This window comes from Letharia columbiana (assembly GCF_014066305.1).
Source record: "Letharia columbiana isolate WasteWater2 chromosome Unknown Sc0000005_s0, whole genome shotgun sequence".
Taxonomy (NCBI): Eukaryota; Fungi; Ascomycota; class Lecanoromycetes; order Lecanorales; family Parmeliaceae; genus Letharia; species Letharia columbiana.
This window is the reverse complement of record NW_023501041.1, coordinates 290,539-313,487: the sequence shown is the minus strand read 5'-3', so window position 1 is coordinate 313,487 and position 22,949 is coordinate 290,539. Positions and strand designations below refer to the sequence as shown.

General features: G+C 43.4%; 3 protein-coding genes across 3 annotated transcripts; 2 read left to right on the top strand and 1 right to left on the bottom strand.

The window, feature by feature from the left end:
• Window positions 1–71: 71 nt before the first annotated feature.
• HO173_002510 (uncharacterized protein) lies at window positions 72–1,678 on the top strand (the record flags this gene model as incomplete). The annotated part of the gene is made up of 2 exons (XM_037304443.1): window positions 72–959; window positions 1,010–1,678. 2 exons carry the CDS (start codon window positions 72–74, stop codon window positions 1,676–1,678), a joined length of 1,557 nt encoding a protein of 518 aa, XP_037168536.1.
• A 591-nt stretch (window positions 1,679–2,269) lies between these two features.
• Window positions 2,270–3,742, top strand: HO173_002509 (uncharacterized protein; the record flags this gene model as incomplete). Its single annotated transcript, XM_037304442.1, has 1 exon — window positions 2,270–3,742. The coding sequence occupies one exon, from the start codon at window positions 2,270–2,272 to the stop codon at window positions 3,740–3,742; it is 1,473 nt and encodes a 490-aa protein (XP_037168535.1).
• A 2,284-nt stretch (window positions 3,743–6,026) lies between these two features.
• HO173_002508 (uncharacterized protein) lies at window positions 6,027–17,006 on the bottom strand (the record flags this gene model as incomplete). Its single annotated transcript, XM_037304441.1, has 2 exons — window positions 6,027–15,443; window positions 15,492–17,006. The coding sequence occupies 2 exons, from the start codon at window positions 17,004–17,006 to the stop codon at window positions 6,027–6,029; spliced, it is 10,932 nt and encodes a 3,643-aa protein (XP_037168534.1).
• Window positions 17,007–22,949: the final 5,943 nt, after the last annotated feature.

The following is a 22,949-nucleotide window of genomic DNA, read 5'->3' as shown; positions in this document are numbered from 1 at the left end:
CCTGTGCGGCGGATGACTAGGTCGAAACAAGCAGACCCCAAACGACCGATATCTGCCTGTGAAGTACAATCATGGTGGGAGCTCTCTCTTACGAGTATATGAAGGGCAGTAATCTCTCCTCTGTTTCTGCTCGTTCCATCCAGTATCGTCTACATCTTCGCCTTCCCGCCGCTTCCGAATCATCAGTGCAATTCATTGATTCATATATCCTTTTCTACCGAATCATCAGTCAGGCTTTCCCCAAGATGAAAGCCTACATCTTGTGCCTTCTCGCTCTGGCGGCTGTCTCTTCTGCGCGCCCCAAGCCTTCAGAGGGTGGAGGGCCAGGGCCAGGGCCAGGGCCAGGGCAAGGGCAAAGGCAGGGATACCACCCATCAAAGTGGCAGAACCAAGAGTACTATCAGAAAGCCAAACACACACCTTCAGTCAATGGTGGAAATCATGGAGGAGGAGGCCACGCGGGAAGCCCAGCAACCACAGCTTTCCCAACCTTGGGCTCTGTAATCGGTGGCTACGGTGGAGCCGGCACTGCTGGTTATGCTGGTGCTGGCACTGGTGGATATCAACCACCTGCACCCACGAGCTCGGCTGTGAGGAAAACCTCATATCAGGACAGCTCAGAGTATTCTGAGGAGTCCGAAAAAACGTCTGGTGAATCCAATTCTGGGAACAGCGGCAGCCAATCCCTTGGATCAGGCCCGTCAGGGGTAGCAGGCTCCGGTCCCGTCTCGACTGGCATTAGCACCACCGGCAACTTGACGACTGGGGGAACCATATCCAATGGCAAGATCACACTGCCTGCTAATTGCCAAAGTGTGAATGGTATCGGCTTCGGATGGCTACCGGACTATAACGGCGCAAGTTTGGCAGTCGATGAAAGTGCAGTGGGAAACAACAACCCTTGCTTTGCTGGATACTACGGCCAGACCGGTCTATCAGTATGGAATAATGGAGCTCAAGTTAGTTTGGCAGCTCGAATTCGATCTGTATGGACTGACCGGTAGAGCAGATTACAGACAACATCGCCGATGCTACCAAAGGCGGAAAACCCTATCCAATTTTCGTTGCTTCTGTTATGCCACAGGGGACTCCTTTTGATCAATTCACGGAAGGCTCGGCTGTTGTTACTTCTATTGCAAATGCTATGACGAAGTTAACAGCAGCTGGTCTCACAGTCTTTCTTCGATTCGCCCACGAGATGAACTATTACGACTCCGCCGACGCTGGATATGTTTACACGGGCTCCGCCGAGGACTTTTCGAATGCATGGGGTGTCGTCTCCGCTGCAGTGAAAGATGTCCCCGGGGTGTACATGTATTGGTCTCCCAATTACGACAGCAGTGCCACGGATCTGGTAAGCTCAGGCTGGTACCCAAATCAAGGTACTGTCGATATTGTTGGTATGGACATCTATCCTTCTGGTGGAAGCCAGTTTGCCGCCATCTACCAGAACTTTTGCCAGAACTGGCCCAAAATACCCTTCATTATTGGAGAGACAGGGTCTGCTAAAGGGGGATCCGCGAGCGACAAGCACGCGTGGCTTCAACAGCTCACCGGTAAGGCAGCTTTACAGGCATGCCCGAACTACCTTGGCTTCTCTTGGTTTGAGTACCTCAAGGGTGGCGTTGATTTCAGGATTGCAACGGGCGGAAACAACGCATGGCAGGGGGTCCTGTAGAGGCTAGATAACCATACTGCTGTACATTTTGTCCTGCCTTCAGACGGCTTTTAGTATGCCGCCTTATCTTTTCAACAACAATATTGACACCACCTCCACGCCAGTCATCTGACTTCAATGTGAGAGCAAGTTGCTTATGGCTTTCGACGTCGCTTTATGCGATCCGGGAGCGGATATAAAGTCTACAACTACAACTACTGTGTTTTTTTTTTTTTTTTATCAAGAAGGCGTTACGAGACTTGGTAGCCAGTAGATTTTGCTCGTCTAAATGAGGATTCGGTGGCGTTTGTGGGGCAGCCAATCAGGTTTGCTGACGGCCCTGTCGAGTTGCCTTGGCACTCTATCGATAACGCGCTTAGACTCGGCGCTGCATGCAAGCTTGCCTGGCTTCGAACCACTACAGTCCAGCTACCGTCTGTTGTTACGGCGAGAGAGTTGAGGCGTACGACTGAAAGAATAGACAGTATAAGGCAAATGTCTGCTGTCTACAAGAATCCTAGGTAACTCATCAGCCCTTATTCTCGAGCCTCTGCCTTGCTGGGACATGCTCTCTGCTCGTCCACGTAGCGAGCCTATACCATTCCAGTCCCTATGGTCTCCCAACCTCAACCCTCCGATCGCCCACTCGTCCACCGGCCCGCCTCCGTCTCTTCTCGAAGCACCAACACGCGCCGCCACCGCACTACGCGCTCGCATACGGGAGGCGTCTCATACAGGCCACAGAATGAGTTCCCAAATTTCGCGCAGACAGGAGATGTCGAGATAATCATTAATGCCGATGGTCAAGAAAAACGGTATATGCTACATCGACTGATATTGGCGCAATGCTCTGGGTTTTTCGAGACAGGGACGAGCGAGGAGTGGTCAAAAGCGCAGGCGCGTGGGCAGACCCCTGGTCAACGGCCCAGCAACTCGCTGGGAAGGATCCGTGAAGACGACGTACCTGGGAGGTCTTCATATTCAGGAGGAGGTCGTCTGCAATGGAGGTACGAGCTGGACTGGGGAAACAAAGACGACGAAGTGCCTATGCTGGTCCAGAAGCAACCTCAATCTACACTTTTCGGCGGCGACGCCAACCAGCCCCCACCTGTACCACACAAACCTCCGCCTCCAGCGTACGGATTCCTCCGCTCCATGTCCAACTTCTCCGCCATGCAATCTGCCTCCCATATTTCAAAAGCCAACCCCCACACCCCAGACAGCGACATCGTGCGCGATTACGACAACCTCTTCCGCATCTTCTACAACTACGCACCCGCTCTCGACGCGGTCAATATTGCGGAATCATACATACAATGCAAGTCCCTTCTCACCCTTGCGGACATGTACGACGCTTTAGAAGTCGTGGGTCCGCGCATAGATCACCACTTGCTACAATTTCAAGGCCGGCTATGGAAACAGATTGCCAAGTATCCACCTAGCTACCTCAAACTCGGATACCTGGCGCGCTCAAAAGTCATCTTCGCAGAAGCGCTCGTGCATGTGGTGGGCCAGTGGCCTTCGGGATCCAGCCAGCTCAAACATACGGTGCCGCCGGATGTGCTTGAGGTGATAGAAGACAAAGTCGACGACTTGCAGGAAAGGAAGATGAAAACCGAAGCCCGGCTTTTCCGCCTCACGTTGACAACGCCCAAAGGAGAACGCGTGACGCCTTCGAATGCTTATATGGACTGGCTTGCTCTGTCGCTTTTTCGACAATGGCTTGCTGAAAATACTACGCCGCCTCCACCACCTATACCCAAGACACCGGAAGCGCAACAACGAGCAGCGTATTCTCAGCCACCGCCGCTCAGCTCCGGGAACTTATTCCGCTTGCTCGGTACGGGTGGGTCTGGCTATCTTGCTCGGGACGAGATGAAGCGGTTTGTGAGGTTACGACCTGATGATCATCAAAGAGATACCCTGAAGAAATTTGAGAAAAAGATGGACGAGATCAAAGCGATGGCGCGGGAGATCGTAAGGCCCTTGATGAGAAATTGTCTAGAGTTGGATATGGGAAGGGATGGAGGTGGCTTGGGATATCTGACGTGCACCAGAGTTGACGAAGACGATTTCCCATTCTGAATGACCAACCGATAGTATTGCGTTATCTGGCGGGAGTTTGGGCGTTTGTGTTGGATATACCCGAAGTTCAAGGCATTTGTCATCGAGTTTGAGTCATCATTGTTATTCCCTAGTCTTGACATAATAACAGTCGTACCCATGCATACCCATCCTCTCACCACACCCCAACATCCTGCCAAAAACCCCGCCTCAAGCACCCGGTCCGAATGCTCACAGTCGCGGCTCGGAAAGAGGGCCACAAGAAGTGACACTTGATGACACTCACGCCGCCATCGGACAGAACAGCGCTACTCCCAAGAATTCTAGCCACGAGTCCCACTAAGCTGATGCATCCATAGCGACCCTTTCACGCAACCACCCGCCTTGGAAACGCACATGGATCCTTTATCGAAGGGGACAAATCACCAAACAACGCCACTCTCCAAGCCAAAGCCCTAGCCTCTCGTGGGCCTTTCAACCCTCCACGACATACATACCTCCCGCCCCCGCCCCCGCCCCCGCGCCGGACCCGTTCCTCGTCTTCGCATGGCTCGGGTCTACTGGGCTCTTTGTCTGACGTGCTCCCGTTGGGGAAAGGTGTGGATCGGGAAGAGGTTAGATTCGGCGGATCTTCCGCTCATGGGACGCTTTCTTTGCTTTCGCCGGTTGCTCGCGCACGTCCGTGTCTTGGTCCTGTCGGCTCCCGCGGTAGGGGTGGTAGGGGCCAAATGGCACTTCTTTCCGGAACGGAGCTTCTGTGGTCTCCCCGTCTGCCCCATTGGGTTAGGGGGGGGTTTTTCCACCCTTGATTGCAGGCTGTCACTAGACCAAGCTTCACTGCCGCAAGACGCGCCTATCTCTACTCTACTCCACTTATCAGACCCCACCGCGCGAATCCGTCGAGTCGAGTTCCACCCTTCCGGCCATTATCTTGCATCGGCCTGTTATAACGCCCCGACGCGAATCTAGAATATATGCTGCAACAACGGAGCTGCTACTCCACCAAGGTCATTCATGGGACTCTAATCGCCCGCGGTGGACTTGATACCATCGGCAGGATATGAGACCTGCACAATGAGACTGGGGATCAGAGGGTCTCATGGTATAGCCGCATGTATATGTTGTGTCCAGTGTGAGAGACTTGCATTTATAGGGAGTAGCATATATACTCGCCCTGTATCAGCAAGTGAATCTTTGTTTATATCGCTTGCAGAGCCATAGCATTCTTTGGTTCGCCCTCCCACACCTGTGTGCTATCATTCACGTAAGGTCTATATCGTTAAGTGCAAGGATTTTCTTAGCGCCGAGACACGAGAGTATACCTCTTTAGACCTCTCTTCACGTCTGTTTAGACCTACCATATTCAGTCTGTTCCCGGCGTTGAAACGGCCCAATCGCATATACACAAACGGTGCTGTGCCCATAATCGCTACGTGGTCATTGTTCGAGTATGAGAACACTAACAGGACAGTCATCCCGAGCCGCCGAGCCCCTTGCCACCGGAAAGCATCCGCATTAAGAGTTGCCTTCGCACATCCATATGTATCGTCGGAGGTCTCGCCGGAGGATACAAACACGAATCTAATCGAAGACACGAGTCGAAGTACGATCACTCATCGTATCCCAAGTGAGGTCTTGTTCGTGCTTGGGGTAACGCTCACCGAGCTCAGCTTTGGGCGGAATGTATACGACATGCTAATACCGGAAGACGCCGATGCAACCGAGGTCGCAACCAACTTCAACACTGCCAGCCCGTCTTATCGAGTACGTATATAGTGAGGGTGGTAGCAGATGTGGCGACGTCGTTCGGAGGTGCTTGAAGTGCCTCCCGATGTTCGGGATGCCAGCCTTGACAATGAAGAATTCCAAAAGCTGTCTTCGATTCCATCGTTAGACCGCTCGGACAGGACTTTGAAGACTTCAATGGCGGTTCCCGGATTAGATACTACTATGGGAGAAACGCCGCTGCCAGCACTGCTCCGAAGGAGTAGCTGCCCCGGTTACGTCGCGCACAACTGAGACATTCGATCACACCATCTTACTAGGTATCATAAGGACCAAACCCCAGTATCTTTAACAAACGTCCTCTAACTACCTTTGGTGCTATTCGCAGGCTTTTGCTTTCTTGAACAAGTGTGATCGTGATGGATATTGAGTGGAGAGAGTATATGCCGCTACAGCAAGCTTGAGACGCGTTATCCATGTTGTATTGATACACAAGATATTCCCACCCCACCTTTCAGTTTCCACCACAGCCACCCCCCCACCCCCCCCTCCTCCCAAACACCCTTTCTCGCTCCTCTGCCTAAACCCCTCGATCCCCATCCCTCTCAATACCCTCCACAATTTTCTCCACCTCCACAGCAATCTCACCCGCGAACGCCCTCACCGTCCCCTCATCCATCAGCTCTCCATCACACCGGATCCCAAAATCGATACAATCATCCTCGACCCTCCTCGCCACATCTAGGTACAAGTTCTTCTCGGCAAGATACTCCACTTCCAAACCATCCACCGCAGTCTTACCATGCTTCATCGTCTCCGCCGGTACAGCATCCATCGGGACATGTGGCAGCTGACATGGGACGAAGAGAGGGTCGGAACTTGTTGTCGGTCTTGTTGACGATGACGAGGCTGACAGAGGACCCCGCGCGCCCTCATGCGAGAGGATATTCACAAACGTGTTGAAAAGCGGCCCACCCCCGCAACCCACCCAACCCAGTATTTCGCGCAGATAGCTCTGCTCGAATTCCACCCTCTCCGCCAGATCAACCTGCAACCGCTGCGCACTCTCCAGCGCCGGCCGGTCCAACGCATCCGGTATCACCACCGGCGTGACGTTCAGACATGGAGCGCACAGCTCATCGATGTCTTTGAACGGAGTGGAGCGGCCCGCCTGGTAGAGGCCGAAAGTCGGACTGGCGACTGAGGTGTGGCGGGCCAGGGCGCGGGCGAAGGCGAGGAGGATGAGTGTGGGGAGGGAAGTGGCGGAGTGGCGGCATGTGGTTTCTAGGGATCGGAGGTTTGGGAGAGCGGGGTTGATGGAGACGAAGATTGCGGTGGAAGCGGTAGATGTGGGGACGGGGGTGTCGGGTTGGGTGGTTGATGGCTGGAGGAGGGTTGGTTGGCATTCTTTCAGGCTTTTGCGCCAGTAGAGTTGTTCCGGTTCGGTGTGGAGAGAGTGCGTGGTGTGGTGGATGAATGAGTCGAAGCGTGGCGGGGACGGTAGATGGACGCCTTGGTATAGTGCGATGAGGTCGTCAACGATTTTCTGAACTGTCCAAGCGTCGTAGGTTGCATGATGGAGTTTCAACACCACAAAGTCTTGAGTATCCCCGCGTACGAGGCGTAGCTTCGAAGGAGGACTGAAGAAGTCGAACGGCTGTTTTGTTTCTTGAGTGATCTGGTCAGCGACTCGGTCTTCGGTATCACCTGGAGCTTCTATGCACTTGAAGGAGTCGTGATTGAGTGCTGAAGGTTTGAGTACCACTTGGACGGTCTCTTTGGGCGAGAGAGCAACAAATGTAGTCCGCAACACCGAATGACGCTCCCTCAGCCCTCTCCAAGCGGACCTCAGATCATTCACATTCAGCCGTCTGGGACACTGATATGTCCATACCGCCTCACACATCGTCCGACGCGATTTCAGCCAACTGGCAAGGTGATATGATTGACCGGCTAGACACGGTAGCACATCCTCGATATCCTCATCTTTGAGACTTGCCAGGACTAGAGCCTTTGATCTTGCTTCCGTATTGATCAATGGACTTTGCTTCTCCGCGTGGCGGGTTTGCTCCGGATTCCTTCCCCGAAGCCGTCTACAGATGCCGCTCAAACTGCGTCCTTGAAGTACATCTGCAACACTTACCACATGACCCTGCTTCCGGCAGCTCGCAGCCACCCGGATTGCGGAGATGGAGTCCAGACCTAGGGAAAATATGCTGGCATTTACTGGAATGTTCTCTGGGGAAATCCCGGATACTTCCGATAGCACTGTCCGAATGGATTCCAAATCCGGTCCTGGCTCAATGTCATCTTTTGGAGATGCGCGCTTCTTGTCGTTCCCAATCGCAAGTGGGAGACTCTGTAGCGAGCCTGGGAAAGCCATTACACTCCGCTGAGGACGCTCAATAATGTCTTGAAAGATCTGCTCAAAGTCTGTAAGCCAGGCCTGGAGCTGCTCTCGTGTTGTCAGCCCCTTGCGCGACGACAATCTCAAGACGGTCTCTTCTCCCCCTTGCTCGAATTCAAAGTTCGTCGAGTATTCGGTGGGGGCGACAGCTTCACCCATATCGAGAGAGGTCCACAATCTATCTGTGGATGATGCCCTGTTAACGGTGTTCTGGAAGACGAACAGAGTGTCAAAAAGCTGTGCGTTAGCATCTCCAACCTTCTGCCGCCATGCCTGCTGAATCCTACCCAACGACGCATACTGGTGTGGTCGTGAGTTTCCCGAGGACTGTTGAATGTCAATGGCCGCAGCTTTGTTCGTGACATAGGTCTTGTCAAAGACGATGCGGGATGGGACCGTGTTGAAGAGCGGTCCGACGACTTCGTCTGCGCCTGGCATTGCAAGCGATCGACCTCCGACCACATGACCAAAGACGACATCTCGGCGTCCTGAGACGCAAGCGAGGCTCTTTCCATAGGCCAAGAGTGCGACCGTCTGGATGGTCACCCCAAGATCTTTGCAGCCCTGAAGTATACTCTCGATGTTCATTAGGAAAGTAGTATCCATTTCTATCATGGCCGTCTCTGTGGCTTTCTGCGACGGGGAAACCTCACTGTTTGTAAACCCGTCGAGTTGTCGTAACCAAAAGTTTTCGGCCTCCGTCTTACTCTTCGAGATAGCTCTCGCTGCATCGCTGAAAGGTGCTCTTAGGGGCAAATCGATGTCTTCATACAGCCTTGCCAGGTCTTGGAACAGGAGGTTGATTGACTCGCCGTCGTAGAGACTGTGATGCATCGACATCACGAGCACAGTTTCCGTTGCCGTCTTCAAAATAGTTGCCTTCCAAGGCGGCTGCTCAAAGTCCGCTTCTTCATGGAATACAGAATGCTCCATGATATCGGTCAGCGAATCAGATATTGAAGTTATGATATCGCGCTCTGTCCAAGAGTCTGGCCTCTCTTGGTGCACTGCTGCCAGCCACGTGTTAACCGCGTTGGAAAAGTGGAAGGTGGTTCGAAGTATCTCTGTCTTCACGATGAGATATTCCCATGCTTGTTTTAGTCTGGAGAGATCGATATGGCGGGCTAGTCGGACAGCATGGTAGTGAAAATAAAGCTTCCCATCTGATCCCAGGGTTTGAGTAAGCATGGAGGACTGCAGTGGAGTACAAGCATAGACGTCTGTTATAGTGTCTGCGGGGCTCCAAATTGGGAGCTGAGGGATAAAGTGATTGAGGTCGTCTTCCTGTGGCGCCTCTGAGAGCTTTTCGATGCTTCTCGTGTGATGTGGAAGACTGTCAATTTTTTGGGCTAGCGCCGCTATACATGAATGGCGCATCACATCCGCTGAAGAGCACTGCATTTCCGAGTGTCTTAGGCGTTGCGCAAACCGAATTGCAGTGATAGAGTCGATCCCTAGACTGAAAAATGATGCTCCCTTTGAGATGTCTTTCGCACTGGTACCACAGATCTCAGCCGCAAGCTCTCGCACCTTCAGCTCTCTCGGCGTCCAGTGTGACTGGTCCCAAACTTGCGGCTTAGATCTATAGTCTACAGCATCACTTTTGGAGAGGCCTAGATCTTCAGTAGTGACAATTTCTCGTCGAACTAACGCTCCCAGAAGAAGATCGATATTCTCTAGTAAAGACGCTGCTCTGTCCAAGTCGCCAAATGCAGGAGAGAAAGCACAGTGAGCACGCATTCGACCGGCTCCATAGTCAGCCTCAAATTCAATAGAGAGCGGGAAGTCTTTGGGGATGGAGCCCTCGAGCTCAGTCCAAAGACGTGGATAAGTGCTAGGCTTTGAATCCAATTTCTGTATACAGGAGACTAGACAGTCGAACAAGGGTTTCTCTGCTCCGAGCCAGCGATGGATATGTCTCAGAGCTGTGTGTTGAAACTCGAGAGAGGCTACAAAACCTTGTTGGGCATCTTTCACGATGTCTACAATAGAGGAACAATTGGAATGGAAATTGACGCGTTGAGGAATGGTTGTTATGCAGGGCGCAACGATAGTATGAGGATTCTCTATCGGCACAGTGCGCCCGGAAAGTACGGCGCCAAATACTACATCGTGGGTTTCCAGCACTTGAGCCAAGATGATGCCAAAGACTGCCTGGATAGTTGATGTCAGTGTTCCACTTATAGAAGAAGAGAAGTCCTCCAACTCAGCAAGCGGACTAGCAAGAGTCCTGTCCACCGTCGGGAAGAAATTGTTATTCGGGGTTTTTTTTGTGGTATCAGCTCGATCCACAATCGAAGTCGGCCTACAATGTGCTAGATAATCTTTCCAGAAGACTTCGGACGCCTCCTGATCCTGGGAAAATACGTGTTCAATCATCGAATCAAAAGGGGTATGAGCCGGAGGAATGGCTGAGTGATATCGCATGATGAGCTCTTGAAGTACCATGGTGATGGATTCTCTATCATATAGTGCATGATGTATTGAAACCAACAGTATCGAACTTCCGTCGTCAGAAGGTGGCCGAAACAGGGTCAGTCTCAATGGGGCTTTGCTCGCAATGTCAGAGATAATTTCTGTGCCAGATTTACTTTGCTGAAGCTGGGAAGCCGACTCGGGATCTGAGGTAACAGTCTCTTCCCAGGACACTGATCGGGACTCAACATATTCAAAAATGACTTGAACAATTCCATTTTCGAATTCCTGGAAGCAGGTCCTGAGTATGTCGTGGTCGGCCACTACCCTCGCCCAAGCTCTATAAAGATGAGCGCGATCGAAATCATTAGATAGCCTCAATGCCATGTGATTCACATAGAGCGGATCACTATTGTCGTTGAGAGAAGTCGCCACAAGGGTCTCTTGTAAAGGCAAGCAAGGCTTTACTGCCTGAATGGACGAGTCGTCTAGGCCATGGGAGTGAGTCCCACGAAACCTGGACTCGAGATCTCCTAGTCTTGACCGTGTCTGTGTAAGTTGGTCTGCTGGTGCCTCTTTGTCTTGGTCTTTTTGAGGTAGAAGAGCCAGCTGTTCAAGAAAGGGGTTTATCAGGACGCTGGAAACTGTGCAGTCGTATCCTAGCTTCTGCAGTTTGACGGCCAGAGTGATGGCGCTTAGACTATCAAGTCCTAGCCGGAAGATGTTGGTATTTCTTGAGATTTCGGCCGCATCAACAGCTAGGGTGTTCATGACTGCGCTTCGCACACTTCTCTCAGCTTCAGTCAATTCTTGGCGGGTTGAATCCGGTTGATCAGGCTGTTCTGAGGAGGTGTCGTGTATCAAGTCCGCAATTGGTATGTCTGCGAAAAGAATTTTGAGGCGCTTCAAATCTGCTTTTCCGGATGACGGGGCCAGGGGTAGTTTTGTGAGGGGAATGACCACATCAGGAACCATGTAAGCGGGAAGGACTTTTCGGCAACCGGCTTGAATCTCGCTTGCGATAGCATAGTCGTGGGCAGAGCTAAGGGTCTCTGAAACTTCTAGGGTTTTATTTGAATGTGGGTTGGGAACGACGAAGCTTACAAGTTGTGATTTTGAGAGCTTGGGATGCTGAGCAACCATAGTTGCCACGTCGATGTTATTCAACCCCAGCGTCGTTACGGCTGTCGATCGAACAGCCTCGGTAATCTCACCTAGTTCGAGTCGTTGACCTCTGACTTTGGTTTGATCATCCTCTCGGCGCAGGTATTCCAGTGTGTCGTCTGCCATCAAGCGCACTACGTCACCTGTGCGATACATTCTTTCACCGTTGAAATCATTTACAAATCCTTTCGCATCGGGACGATTATGGTAGCCATTTGCGACTAAGTCTCCTGTAAAGCAGAGCTCTCCTGCAACGCCACGCAGGGTGTACCTATTGGATCCAGGTACCAGTACATGAGCAACGGAGTTCCCGTAAGGTCGACCGACGTTCCTCGAACTCGATTCTCCAGTGACTTCTGCAGCGGTGCATCCTATTGACATTTCAGTTGGACCATACGCATTTATCAAAGATGCGTTCTCATTGGAGGCCCATGAATCGATAACACGTTTCGACATCTTCTCGCCTCCGACACCCAGATAATGAAGGTCAGGGAGATTCGCGGGATCTAAGCCAGCTTGATCGATCAATGATGGCACAAAGCTAGCATGAGTAATCTCCAGCTTCCGAAGCGCTAGCTCAAGATTATCGAGCAGCATCGTCCTAGGAGCAGTCACTGCAGCCAGACCTTGTCGCCAGGCCAGGAACATCTCAGCAATGTGAACGTCAAAAGCTCTGCTTGCAAGTCCGAGGTATTTGCCTTTACCCGGAAGCTCTTTCATTCCAGGAATAAGTGGACAAATGAACTCGGAAAGTCCTTCGATGAACGAGCAAAGGTTGCCCCGGCCAACAAGCACACCCTTCGGTACTCCAGTTGATCCAGAGGTGTAAAGCAAATAAGCGTTGTCGCTAGCTTGTGGATGCGAGGAGGTTTCAACCGAACGACCACTGACTATTTGCTCCACATATGTACTACAGTCCACGTAGACCACGCGGCTTTCGGCTGGAGTGCTTGGAAACGTAAGCGCAAGAGACCTGGTGGTGAAGAGCATGGCAGCTGTACTGTCCTGCAGTAAGAATGATTTGCGCTTCCCGGGCAAATCTTCGTCGATGGGTAAGTAGGTATTGCCAGACGCCATAATCCCAAGAATTACCGCATAAGCCTCAATACGGCGATCCAGACACACTGCTATCATCTGATTAGTATAACCACTGTGACTAATGAAAGCTGAAACTCGATTGTATGCGTAGCGTAATTCTGCAAAACTCCAGCTTTCAGATTCGCACTCCTTGTTGTCAAGAGAGGTGACCACTTGAGCTGCGGGCCAGTGTGGATGTACTGCAGCGTAATGATCCACCCAATCCGTGGGATTTTGTTTCCAAGCAAGTTTCACCTTTTCGCTGAAGGAGACCGAGGTCACAGAGACCAGCTCTTTTGGAAAATATAATGAAAGTTGCGTAAGTGGCATGTCAGGGGATCTCAACATCGTCTCGACGAATGCGTCCACCTGCAGAGCAAGTATGGCGAGGTGGGCACTGCTCATAACCTTTTGGCTTGCTGAGATCTCCATCTCTAGAACACCGTTTGCTGTCTGTGCGACATTGAGTGCCAAAGGATGTTCAACAGTAAGGCCCACGACATTGTCAATCTTACTCCATATTGAAGAGCAACCGTTCTCGCTGTCTTCCCCCAAATCAGGAAGAAAGTTGAACACTGCTGGATATAGACCTTGGTTCTCGGAGCGTTTTAGAATTTTTCTAATGACTCGTGCATGAATTGAGCGATGGGCTCTAGACTCTCTCTGAAAATTCGATTGCGCGATTAAGGCTTCGCGAGCGGATCTCAGCGCACGAAAAGGGACAGGTAATACAGTCGTTAGTGGTCCGACAACATCCGCTAATGTAAAGTCATCAATTCGGGTTGACCATGTCTCTGCGAATACTACGCTGCTAGTCTCCAAGTACTCCAGTAGCACGCTCCCCCAAGCTACTAGTAAAATTGATGCTACCGATGATGCACCGAGGCCGAGTGCTGCACCTTGAAGGTCTTTGTAGCTCGTTTTCAGAGCCTGAGTGTGGATTAAGAACCCTACAGCTGGGTCTTCGCTTCGCCTGCTCTTTCCAGTCAAATCAGGCCATATATTTGCATCATCAGTGGTAACGAAAGTTTCGAGTGCTTTTGACCAGAAATCCTCATCCTGATCGATTTGAGCTCCCGTCGGAAGCATCACTTGTAGAGCCTCGCGCAATTGATGCCGATGTCCTGGGCCCTCACCAAACTTCTGGTAGCTCTTACTAACATCTTCCAGGATGAAACCTAACGATGCCTCATCGCGAACAGCGTGATGAACAGAGACCATCATCACGCAATGGTTTGGCTGTTCGAAGATCGTAATGGCCACAAGCGGGTCCCTGAAGTGATCTCTTTGATGTCTTTCGGCCACAGCATGTGCTCGTTGTGTGGCAAGCTCGATCATACCGGCCTCTGACGACTTCACACATGTCCAATCAATGGTAGCCACTTCGTATATCAACTGCATAAATGTTGAGTTCGAGATGGAGGCATCGATATGATGTTCCAAAACTGCAGCTGAAGGGATGAAACCTGTACGTAATGCCTCTGTATCGCTCACAACCTGCAACCATGCCTTGCGTAAGCGGTTGTTGTCGACCTTAGCATCGAGAGAAAGAAAAGTGTTACTCCAGTAAGCGCTGGGGTTCTGCATACTTTCGCTGAGAAGAGACTCTTGCAACGGCAAAGCCGGAGCCACGTATACATCACGTCTATTTATTTCATTTGTAACCCTGGTGTACCATTCTTTGTGGAAAGCCTCTAGATCGTGTCTTTCTGTCAGATGCTCGGTGTGGGGCTTGTCAGTCGACTTCGAAAGATCATCCAGATTTTGGCACTTAAGAATATCGGCGACTGAGATGCGAAACCCTTTGGCATTGAGCAGTGGAGCTAATCTCGTTGCGGCAATGGAATCTATTCCAATCGAACGCAAGTCACAGGCTCGACTCATTGAATCCCGATGTGTTCCAGAGAGTTCCGTGACAACCGCGATGAGATCTGATTCGCGCGTGCTCCAGGTCGCTACCTCTCTGGTACTGTTGTCATTTGAAGCAAGCGTCCTTTCCCACGTTCCCAGATCGATCGAGCTGTAAATGTCTTTGAGAACAGCTTGATCGGTCTTAGCCGAAGATGTCGTTGGAATGCTATTTATCACGAGAAACACCCTTGGGATCATATAACCAGGCAAGTTGGTCTGCGCTTTAAGGAGAGCGCTCTTAGCAATTGGGATCGCTTCTTCGCTTGCAGTGAGTTGACTGGTAGGTTGCATGCTATTGTCCAATTTTGGTGCAACGAGAAACGCCACGATGACCTTTGAAGGACGGTCCGGCCGATCCAGGTATTGTATCTCGACTTGCTCGACGAGTGGATGGCAGGAACGAAGAGAAAAGCCAATCTCGCTAAGCTCGATACGGATACCTTGGATCTTGATCAGGTCATCCGTACGGCCAACAAACTCCAAAGAGCCATCGTACAGTTGGCGAACCAAATCTCCTGTCATGTATAAGTTTCTAGAACACTGCTCATTCCAAACAAATTTTTCGGAAGATCTATCTGGATCATTCCAGTAGCGCTTCGAAAGCTGGGGGCCCCCAAGAGCTAACTCGCCAATACCTTGTCTCATGAGAGGGCGATCATCGCGCATAACAAAAGTAGACACCGATACTAGAGGAAAGCCAATATTCTCGCTCTGAACTTCGTCTCCTGCAGCACCAAACTGCCTTAAAGTTGAGACTACCGTAGTCTCGGCGGGACCATACGTGTTGAAAGCTCGCATATCCTGACTCCAATCGTCTGCTATAGCCTGAGGCAACTTCTCTCCAATCATCGTGATGACCTCGAGGGTCGGACATCGCTCTCTCGGCACACTCGCCGCGAAAGCTGGGGTCAAATGCGCATGGGTTGCGTTTGTCTTGGTTGCCAGCTCGGCGAATGAGCCAAGCATGATTTCTCGGGTGGACGATATGACCGTCCCTCCAATGCCCCAGGTGTAGAACAAGTCCTGAATGAAGACATCAAACGTGAACTGAGAAAATTGTAGGCAACGCACGATGCCTCCAGCTACATCAGAAGGTATAGACCTCTGTAGAGCTCGCATACTGGTCACTGCAGCTTTGTGATGAATTGGAACGCCCTTGGGATCGCCAGTAGTCCCACTTGTCCAAATGAGATAGGCAAGGCTTCCCATCTTTGCACTAGGAGTTTTAAACACACCGGCAACAGTGTCCTCCAGACAGTTGATGTCGACAGTGGTCACGCCTTGGGGTATGCCGTCGGTGCTACCTGCAGGCTTTGGCTCAGCAACAACAAGAATTCGAGCGCCAATTCGTGCAATAAGGTGGTGGCGGCGACGAGCTGGGAAAGACGGATCGATTGGACACCAGGCCCCGCCTGTCTTCAAAATACCGAGAATGGCAATGTAGAGCTCCGGGCGCTTTTCCATGCATACTGGTATAACATCATCAGTCAAGGGGCCAAAGCGGTGGATGAGACGCGTAGCAAAACTCTCGGCTCTGTCATTGAGCTGCTCATAGGTCCACGTGGTGTTATCGCTTGATTTTTCAGAATGTATGTCCTTCCTGAAATCCAATGCCACACGGTGCGGGCTGCAACTGGCAAAACTCTCGAATTGGGCATGCAAGTGTGGTGCCTGTAGACTGAATTCTGTGGACTCCTGCAGGGCTCCATTCCATGTCGATAATAGAGAAGGGCGAATAGCAGCCAAGCTATCTGCAATCGGTTTTGCAGGATTTGCTAAAATGAATGCTAAGACATCGTCCAATTGCTCTAACATCACAAGCGCGCTAGTTTCGTTCAGAACCAGATTGATGTAGAGTACATTCAACTCCAGGGAACCGGCCAAGTCAGGCCGGGCTACAAGACTGACTGCGGGCTCATCACCTTTGAAGAGCCCATTGCTTAATTTCAAAATCCCATCGCCACGTTCAGGACAATCCTTGCTTTTCAAGGCTACAAGCGTTCCATGTTTGATCAATTCATCACGGTGAGCAGCTGGAACCACTGGCTGCTTAGATTGAAGTAGCGCCAACGCATTTGATGCTGTCAAGTGTTTAAGGATGCTGCCATTTGTTGTTTGGCCCCGCTTTTGAGGGATGTTGAGACATACTCGCGTTTGAATCGCTTGAAAGTCGTCCTCGCCTCGATGATCAGAGTTATGGCTCGCTGGGGAGGCGATAAGGGTGGTATAGATAACATCGTCCTGAGCAGCAGTGTACGTAGAAAGGATCACAGCCCAAGCAGCTTGTAGAGCTGCAATCGGCGAAGCACCAAGCGATGCTGTAGCATTGTGTAGATCGACAAGTGTCACTCTCGAGCCAATCGTCGCCGACTCTAGTTCTCCAACTTTCCCCCGTGATCTCAGGCCTGTCAAGGACGGGAAAGGGGTAGGACAACGGTCTCCGAGTGAACCCGAGTCGAAATCGGTTTTTGCGTCATGATACGAATCTGGAGAAGTCCCCTTCTGCCTGTTGGGCTCATTCTGCAGACAAAGGTTGGTAGGTACATTTGGTGATGCATGCATCAAGTCTGGGGCTGGCATCGTCATGTAATTTGTAAGAAAGTCTCTAAATACCTGCTAGGTGATTCTCCTCCTGAAGACCATAGTGTAGACGAGATCGTCGGATTTTACGATAGCCAGATTGCCGGCTATCTGCCAAATGGTGTGCATCTTGACAGTAAAGTTGGTCGCAATACTCCATCTCTCAATTTTTGCCTGCACTAGTAGCGCCGGAAACTCATCCGTTGACTGCCAAGGCCTTCAATAGACTCCTAATCGACTAGAATGCCACAGTGGTGTACCCCGGCAGAAAGAGAAGGAAAAAATCCAGAAATTGTATCAAGTAGAGTACCGATGTAGCGCCGAGCTACTACTATTGCGTGTCTGCACGAGAGCAAATGAGTATGATTATTCTACCCTTGTTCTTTATTCAATAGAACGCTAAGGTACCTTACCGTACCTTGCCATGCGGGTCGGAATAAAAAGCTCTTTATCTCGCTCTACTTATTAAATATAAATAGAATTCTTCGAATAATAAGTATCGTAGTCTTATTAAGTAGAAAGACTATAATCTCGATATAAATTCTATATATTAAAGATTAAACGTTATATAGAATCTTAATAGCGAAATTTAAGATTATTATATCGATAAGAAGAATCGAGAAGAAGTATAGTAGATAATTTATTAAAGCCTTCGAATATATATTAAGAAGATTTATAAGATATTATAGACTAAGATTAATAGCGTATTATTATATTATAGAGTATAAGATCTCGATATTACTATAAATTTTATTAATTTCTCTAAAATTATAGCTAATTTTAAAAGCGTAATTAAAAGAGAGTATACTTATTTTCTATTATTAACGCTTTTTTTAATAACGATTCGTAGTACGTATAATAATAGAAGAAGAGATACTATAATCGAAAAGAGTTAACTGAGATATAATTTATAGAGATAGAATTCTTTTAAAGAAGAAATAAAGAGAGACGGAGATAAAGTTAAGATTACTAACAAAATTTGATATTCGTAGCTAAGAAATTTAGTTACTTCCCGAATAGATACCTAACTTTCTCGATTCAGATCTTGATAGTACTTTTTAAAACTTGTCGATAGAAAGAAAGCTAGCTTTTTAGTTATAAGTCGTTCGTCTATCTAAATCGCTCGTTTACTCGAAAGCTATATATAGCTTTAAAACTTTAAAATATTAACGAATTTATATATATTTATCTATAGATTACTTCTAAATATTATCTAAACGCTATTTATATATACGTATAGTATATTCGTATAATCTATATACGCTATATCGATCGAATTGATATTTTAAAAGCTTCTTCGATAATCTTATATTTTCAAAATATGCTTATATATTTTTAACTTTAAGTTTTAAATGAAGATAAGATATTATATTAAGAATATATCTCGTAATCGCTCGTAATACTTTCCTCGAGGATTTCTTTAAGAATCGTTAAATCTTATAATATGATAATAACACGAGTAAAGGTCTATGAATTAAATTTATAATTTTTTCTTTAATTAAAGCTATCGAGTAAATAGATAAGCGAATCTTTAATAAGCGAACTTTAATAAGCGATATTTGAATTCCTTACGCTTTAATAATTATAAGACTAAACTTAAGAATTTTTTCTTCTTCTAAAAGCCCATATTTCGTTCTATAATTTAAAAATAAAAAAGTTATTCTATATATTAATAACGTATATCTATTTTTTTAATAATTAAGAACGCTAACTTATTTACTCGCGATAACTTAGTTAATCTAATTAAAAAGCGTAGTAACTTTAAATTTATAATTAACTATATATATAAATTTAAGGTTTTTAAGCTTAGCTCTATCTTATTCTTTTATATATACTAATTATTATCGATTAATACTATTTAAAACCCTCGTAAAAAATAATCTTATCTTAAGCTTTATAGTGAAAATTTTTATTCTTAATATCGAATAATTTCGATATATCTTCGAGAAACTTTACTACTCTCTAATATATCTAATATCTCTAATATCTATTCTTTCGAAGTATTTAAACTCCTCTTTACTTTATTTTAAATCTTTTTTTCTTCTTTTCTATAGTAAAGTCTAATATCGAAAAAATAAATTGAATTAAGATCTTACTTAAATAAATTAAATTTTAATAAATATTAGATAATATAGTTAACGAGTTTAACTTAATAGATATATCTTAGAATATTACTAGTATTTAATAATTATAATATTAAATTAAATATTAACTCGACGAATTTATAATTATATTAAATAAGATTTATTAAAAGCGAGATAATTTTTAAGAGATTATTACTCGATATTATATCGTTATAATAAAAGAAAATCTAGCTATAAACGATTTATTTTAGATTTATAAAATAATCGAGAAGATAAACTAACTAGTCTAAAACTTTTAGAAGAATATAATTTCTCTATAGCGAAAAGTTAATAATCTTAATTTATAGTTTATAGTTTAATAATCTTACGATCTTACTTACTTATATTATAACCTAATTAAGCTTAGCGTATTAAGATCTTTTAATCTTTCTATCTTACTATAAAGTTTATATTTATAATAATTCTATATAGATAGTATTCTCTTTATACTATAATATAGAGTTATTATATATATTATTAAGTCTCTAATATAATACTATCTATCTTTCTTCTAAAGCGATAGCGATTTATTTATTAGTTATACTAAATAAAGATATAATTAAGAAGAAAGTATATTATTAAGAAGTTAGTAGCTATAGCTAAAGAAGCTTACTATTAGAAAGATTATTTAAAAAAAAGTCTTTTATTTATATAAAGGCTAATCTAACTAGATTAAATAAGAATCTAAAGAAAATAAATATCTTTAATATATTAAAAGAAATAGACTCTAGATTAAACTTTCTTTATACTCTTACTAATTTAATATTAACTATAAATTTCTTAATCTTAAATTTAGATAATATATAAAGTTAAATCGTTATAAGTAAGTTATAGATATATTATCATCTAGAAGAACTCGAGAACTTCGATAAGAAGATCTTAAATATTATTATATTATTTATACGACGTAAAAAAAAGCGTTCTATCTCTAGAAGATATATTATTAAACTTAGTTTAGATTATATCGAAGTATAACTTATAAATATTATCGAAGAAGAGTTTATTATAATCTTTATATTTATCGCTAATTTATAGAATTTTATAAAAAGCGCTATTAATACTTCTAATACTTAATATAATAAATTAAAGACTTTAATAGAGAGTTTTCGAACTACTAGTCGTAATATTAAAGTGCTTTAATAATAAAATAAATAATTTAATTAGAATATCGCTTATATTAAGATAAAGATATTAATAATTATTATCTAGCTAAATAATAGTAATAGCTAATTATTTTATAAGCGAGAAATTAATAATAGACTTCGAGATTTATATAATAGATATCGTATTAATATTATAAAACTTATTAAAGAAAATAAGAAATTTAAGTAAGACTTAAAATATAAAGAGTAATAGTTAAAGAAGTAATAATCTTATATATTAGCTAATTTAAAAAACTTCGATAAGAAAGATATAAAGATTATATCTATATCTTATTAATCGAGTATTCTTATTAATAATATTTATCGAAATTTATATTATATCTCTATTACGAATCGCGTAGAGAATATAAAATTAAATAAATAATATCTCGATATCTCGAATTTTTATAATATTAATAATTGAGATAAGTAAGATAGCTAATATTAATATCTTAAAGCGAAATTTAAATAAAGCGCTATAATCTTTTCTATTAAACTTAAAAAAATCGATTATATATAAGATTATTATAAGTCTATTATATATAATATTATTAAAATAAGAGTAAATAAAGATATCTTAGATTTATATTAAATTATTTAAGAAATAATTAATAAATTAGATAATATATTCGAAATATATAATAAGATTATTAAATTAAATATTAAGATATTTAATTTTAAATTTAATATAAGAGTAATAGATAAGAAGAAATCGTTTAAGAACTTCTACGTATAATTCTCTATAGCTATCGCTCTCTTAAAATTTACTAATATTTATAAGATATTTAATCTAAAACGATTAATCTCTATACGTCTAAGATATCGAATTTTAAAATAGTCTTTTAATACTTTTTAAGAATTAATTATTTTTCTATAAGTATTAGATATAAATCTTTAGAGCTATTAATAATATATTAGATTTAAAAAGTAAGAAAGAGATTAATAAAATTAATAAAAACTTTATCCCCTCGAATAATTAACGTAATACTTTCTTTACTAAAAGAAATAATAATATTATTATCAAAAATTCTAATATATAAGAATATAAGTATCTTAAATTATTAATAAATAGAATTTAAAAAGAAGATAGATATTTTAAATATTTAAAGATTAGATATCGTTTTAGCGATAATAATATCTTATATAAGAATATAGATTTATTAATAAAAGAATAAGTTAATATAATTCTAAAAGCCGTCGACGTTAAGAAGAATATCTCTTATCGAATTATTATAAGAATTAAAAAATTAAATATCTTTAGTTAAGTCGTCGCTAGAGATCTAAAAGTTTTATATATAAAAATTAAAGAGTTAGAAATAGAAAGAATACTCGCTTTCATCTCTCTATTTATATTATTATTATTAAAGCCTCTTTATAAAATAAACGCTAATTAAACTTTTATAGAAAAATTATTATATTAATAAAATAGATTAAGATTAATTATCTCTCGAATATTAAAGCTTTAATATTAAGCTTTATAAATATATCTTTTATTAAAGTAAATAAGTTATTTAAAGTAGTATTAATATAATTCTATAGATTATAACTAGTCGATAATAAATCGACTTTTATCTCTAATATTATATATATAGTCTTAATAAAACTCGTCTTAGAAGATTATATAGAAGAACTTTAATACTTAATTATCTTATTAAAATAATTTAATATTATTCTAGAAATATTATAGCTAGAATAGTATAACTCTTATATATTCTTTAGATTTAGAATTATTATATTTAATTTAGATTATTATATATTTAACTATTTATTATATAATAAATCTATTATTATTTAAAGTAATAATAAGTTTTTAAAAAAAAAATTAAATTATATAGTAAAGATTATATTTAAAAAAAAGAATATAATAGAGATCTTCGCCTATATCTTTATTAAGATAATTAAAAAATTAGAGAATTAAGTTATTATTATATAATCTTAAAACTTTAAATAATTTTTTAACTTTATTAATAAGAAAGCGAAGTTTATTATTAATATCGCCGCTATTATAATAAAAGATTATAAAAAATTCTTTTATAAATTAAGAAAGAAACCTTTAATTATAAAATAGCTATAAAAATAAGTTTTTATAGTATATTACGAATAGCTAGACGTTTAAAACTTAATTAAAATTAATAAACTTTCTTCTTATCGCTTTATTAATTATAAAATATATCTTAAAAAAGAAGCTATTTTATTATCGAAGAGGGCTTATAGACTCTTTAGAGATTAGATATTAGTTATAAAGAAATATATTAATAAGATATTAGAGAAAGACTATATTAGATTAAGTACTTCTCTCTATATAGTATTTATTCTAATTATAAAGAAACTCGATAGAGAACTTAGATTATATATAAACTATAGAGCTTTAAATATACTTATTATCTCTAATTAAAATACTTCTTTATTAATTAAAGAGACTCTCGCTAAATTATACGCGGCGAAGATATATAATAAATTCGATATTATAGTCGCTTTTAACGAGATTAGAGTAAAAAAGAATTATAAGAAAAAAATCGTATTTCTTATTCGATATAGCTTATTCGAATATATAATAATATCTTTCGAGTTATATAATACTCTTATTACTTTTTAGATATTTATTAATAATATCTTACGCGAATATCTAAATATATTCTATATTATTTATTTAGACGATATTCTTATTTATAATAATATTAAAG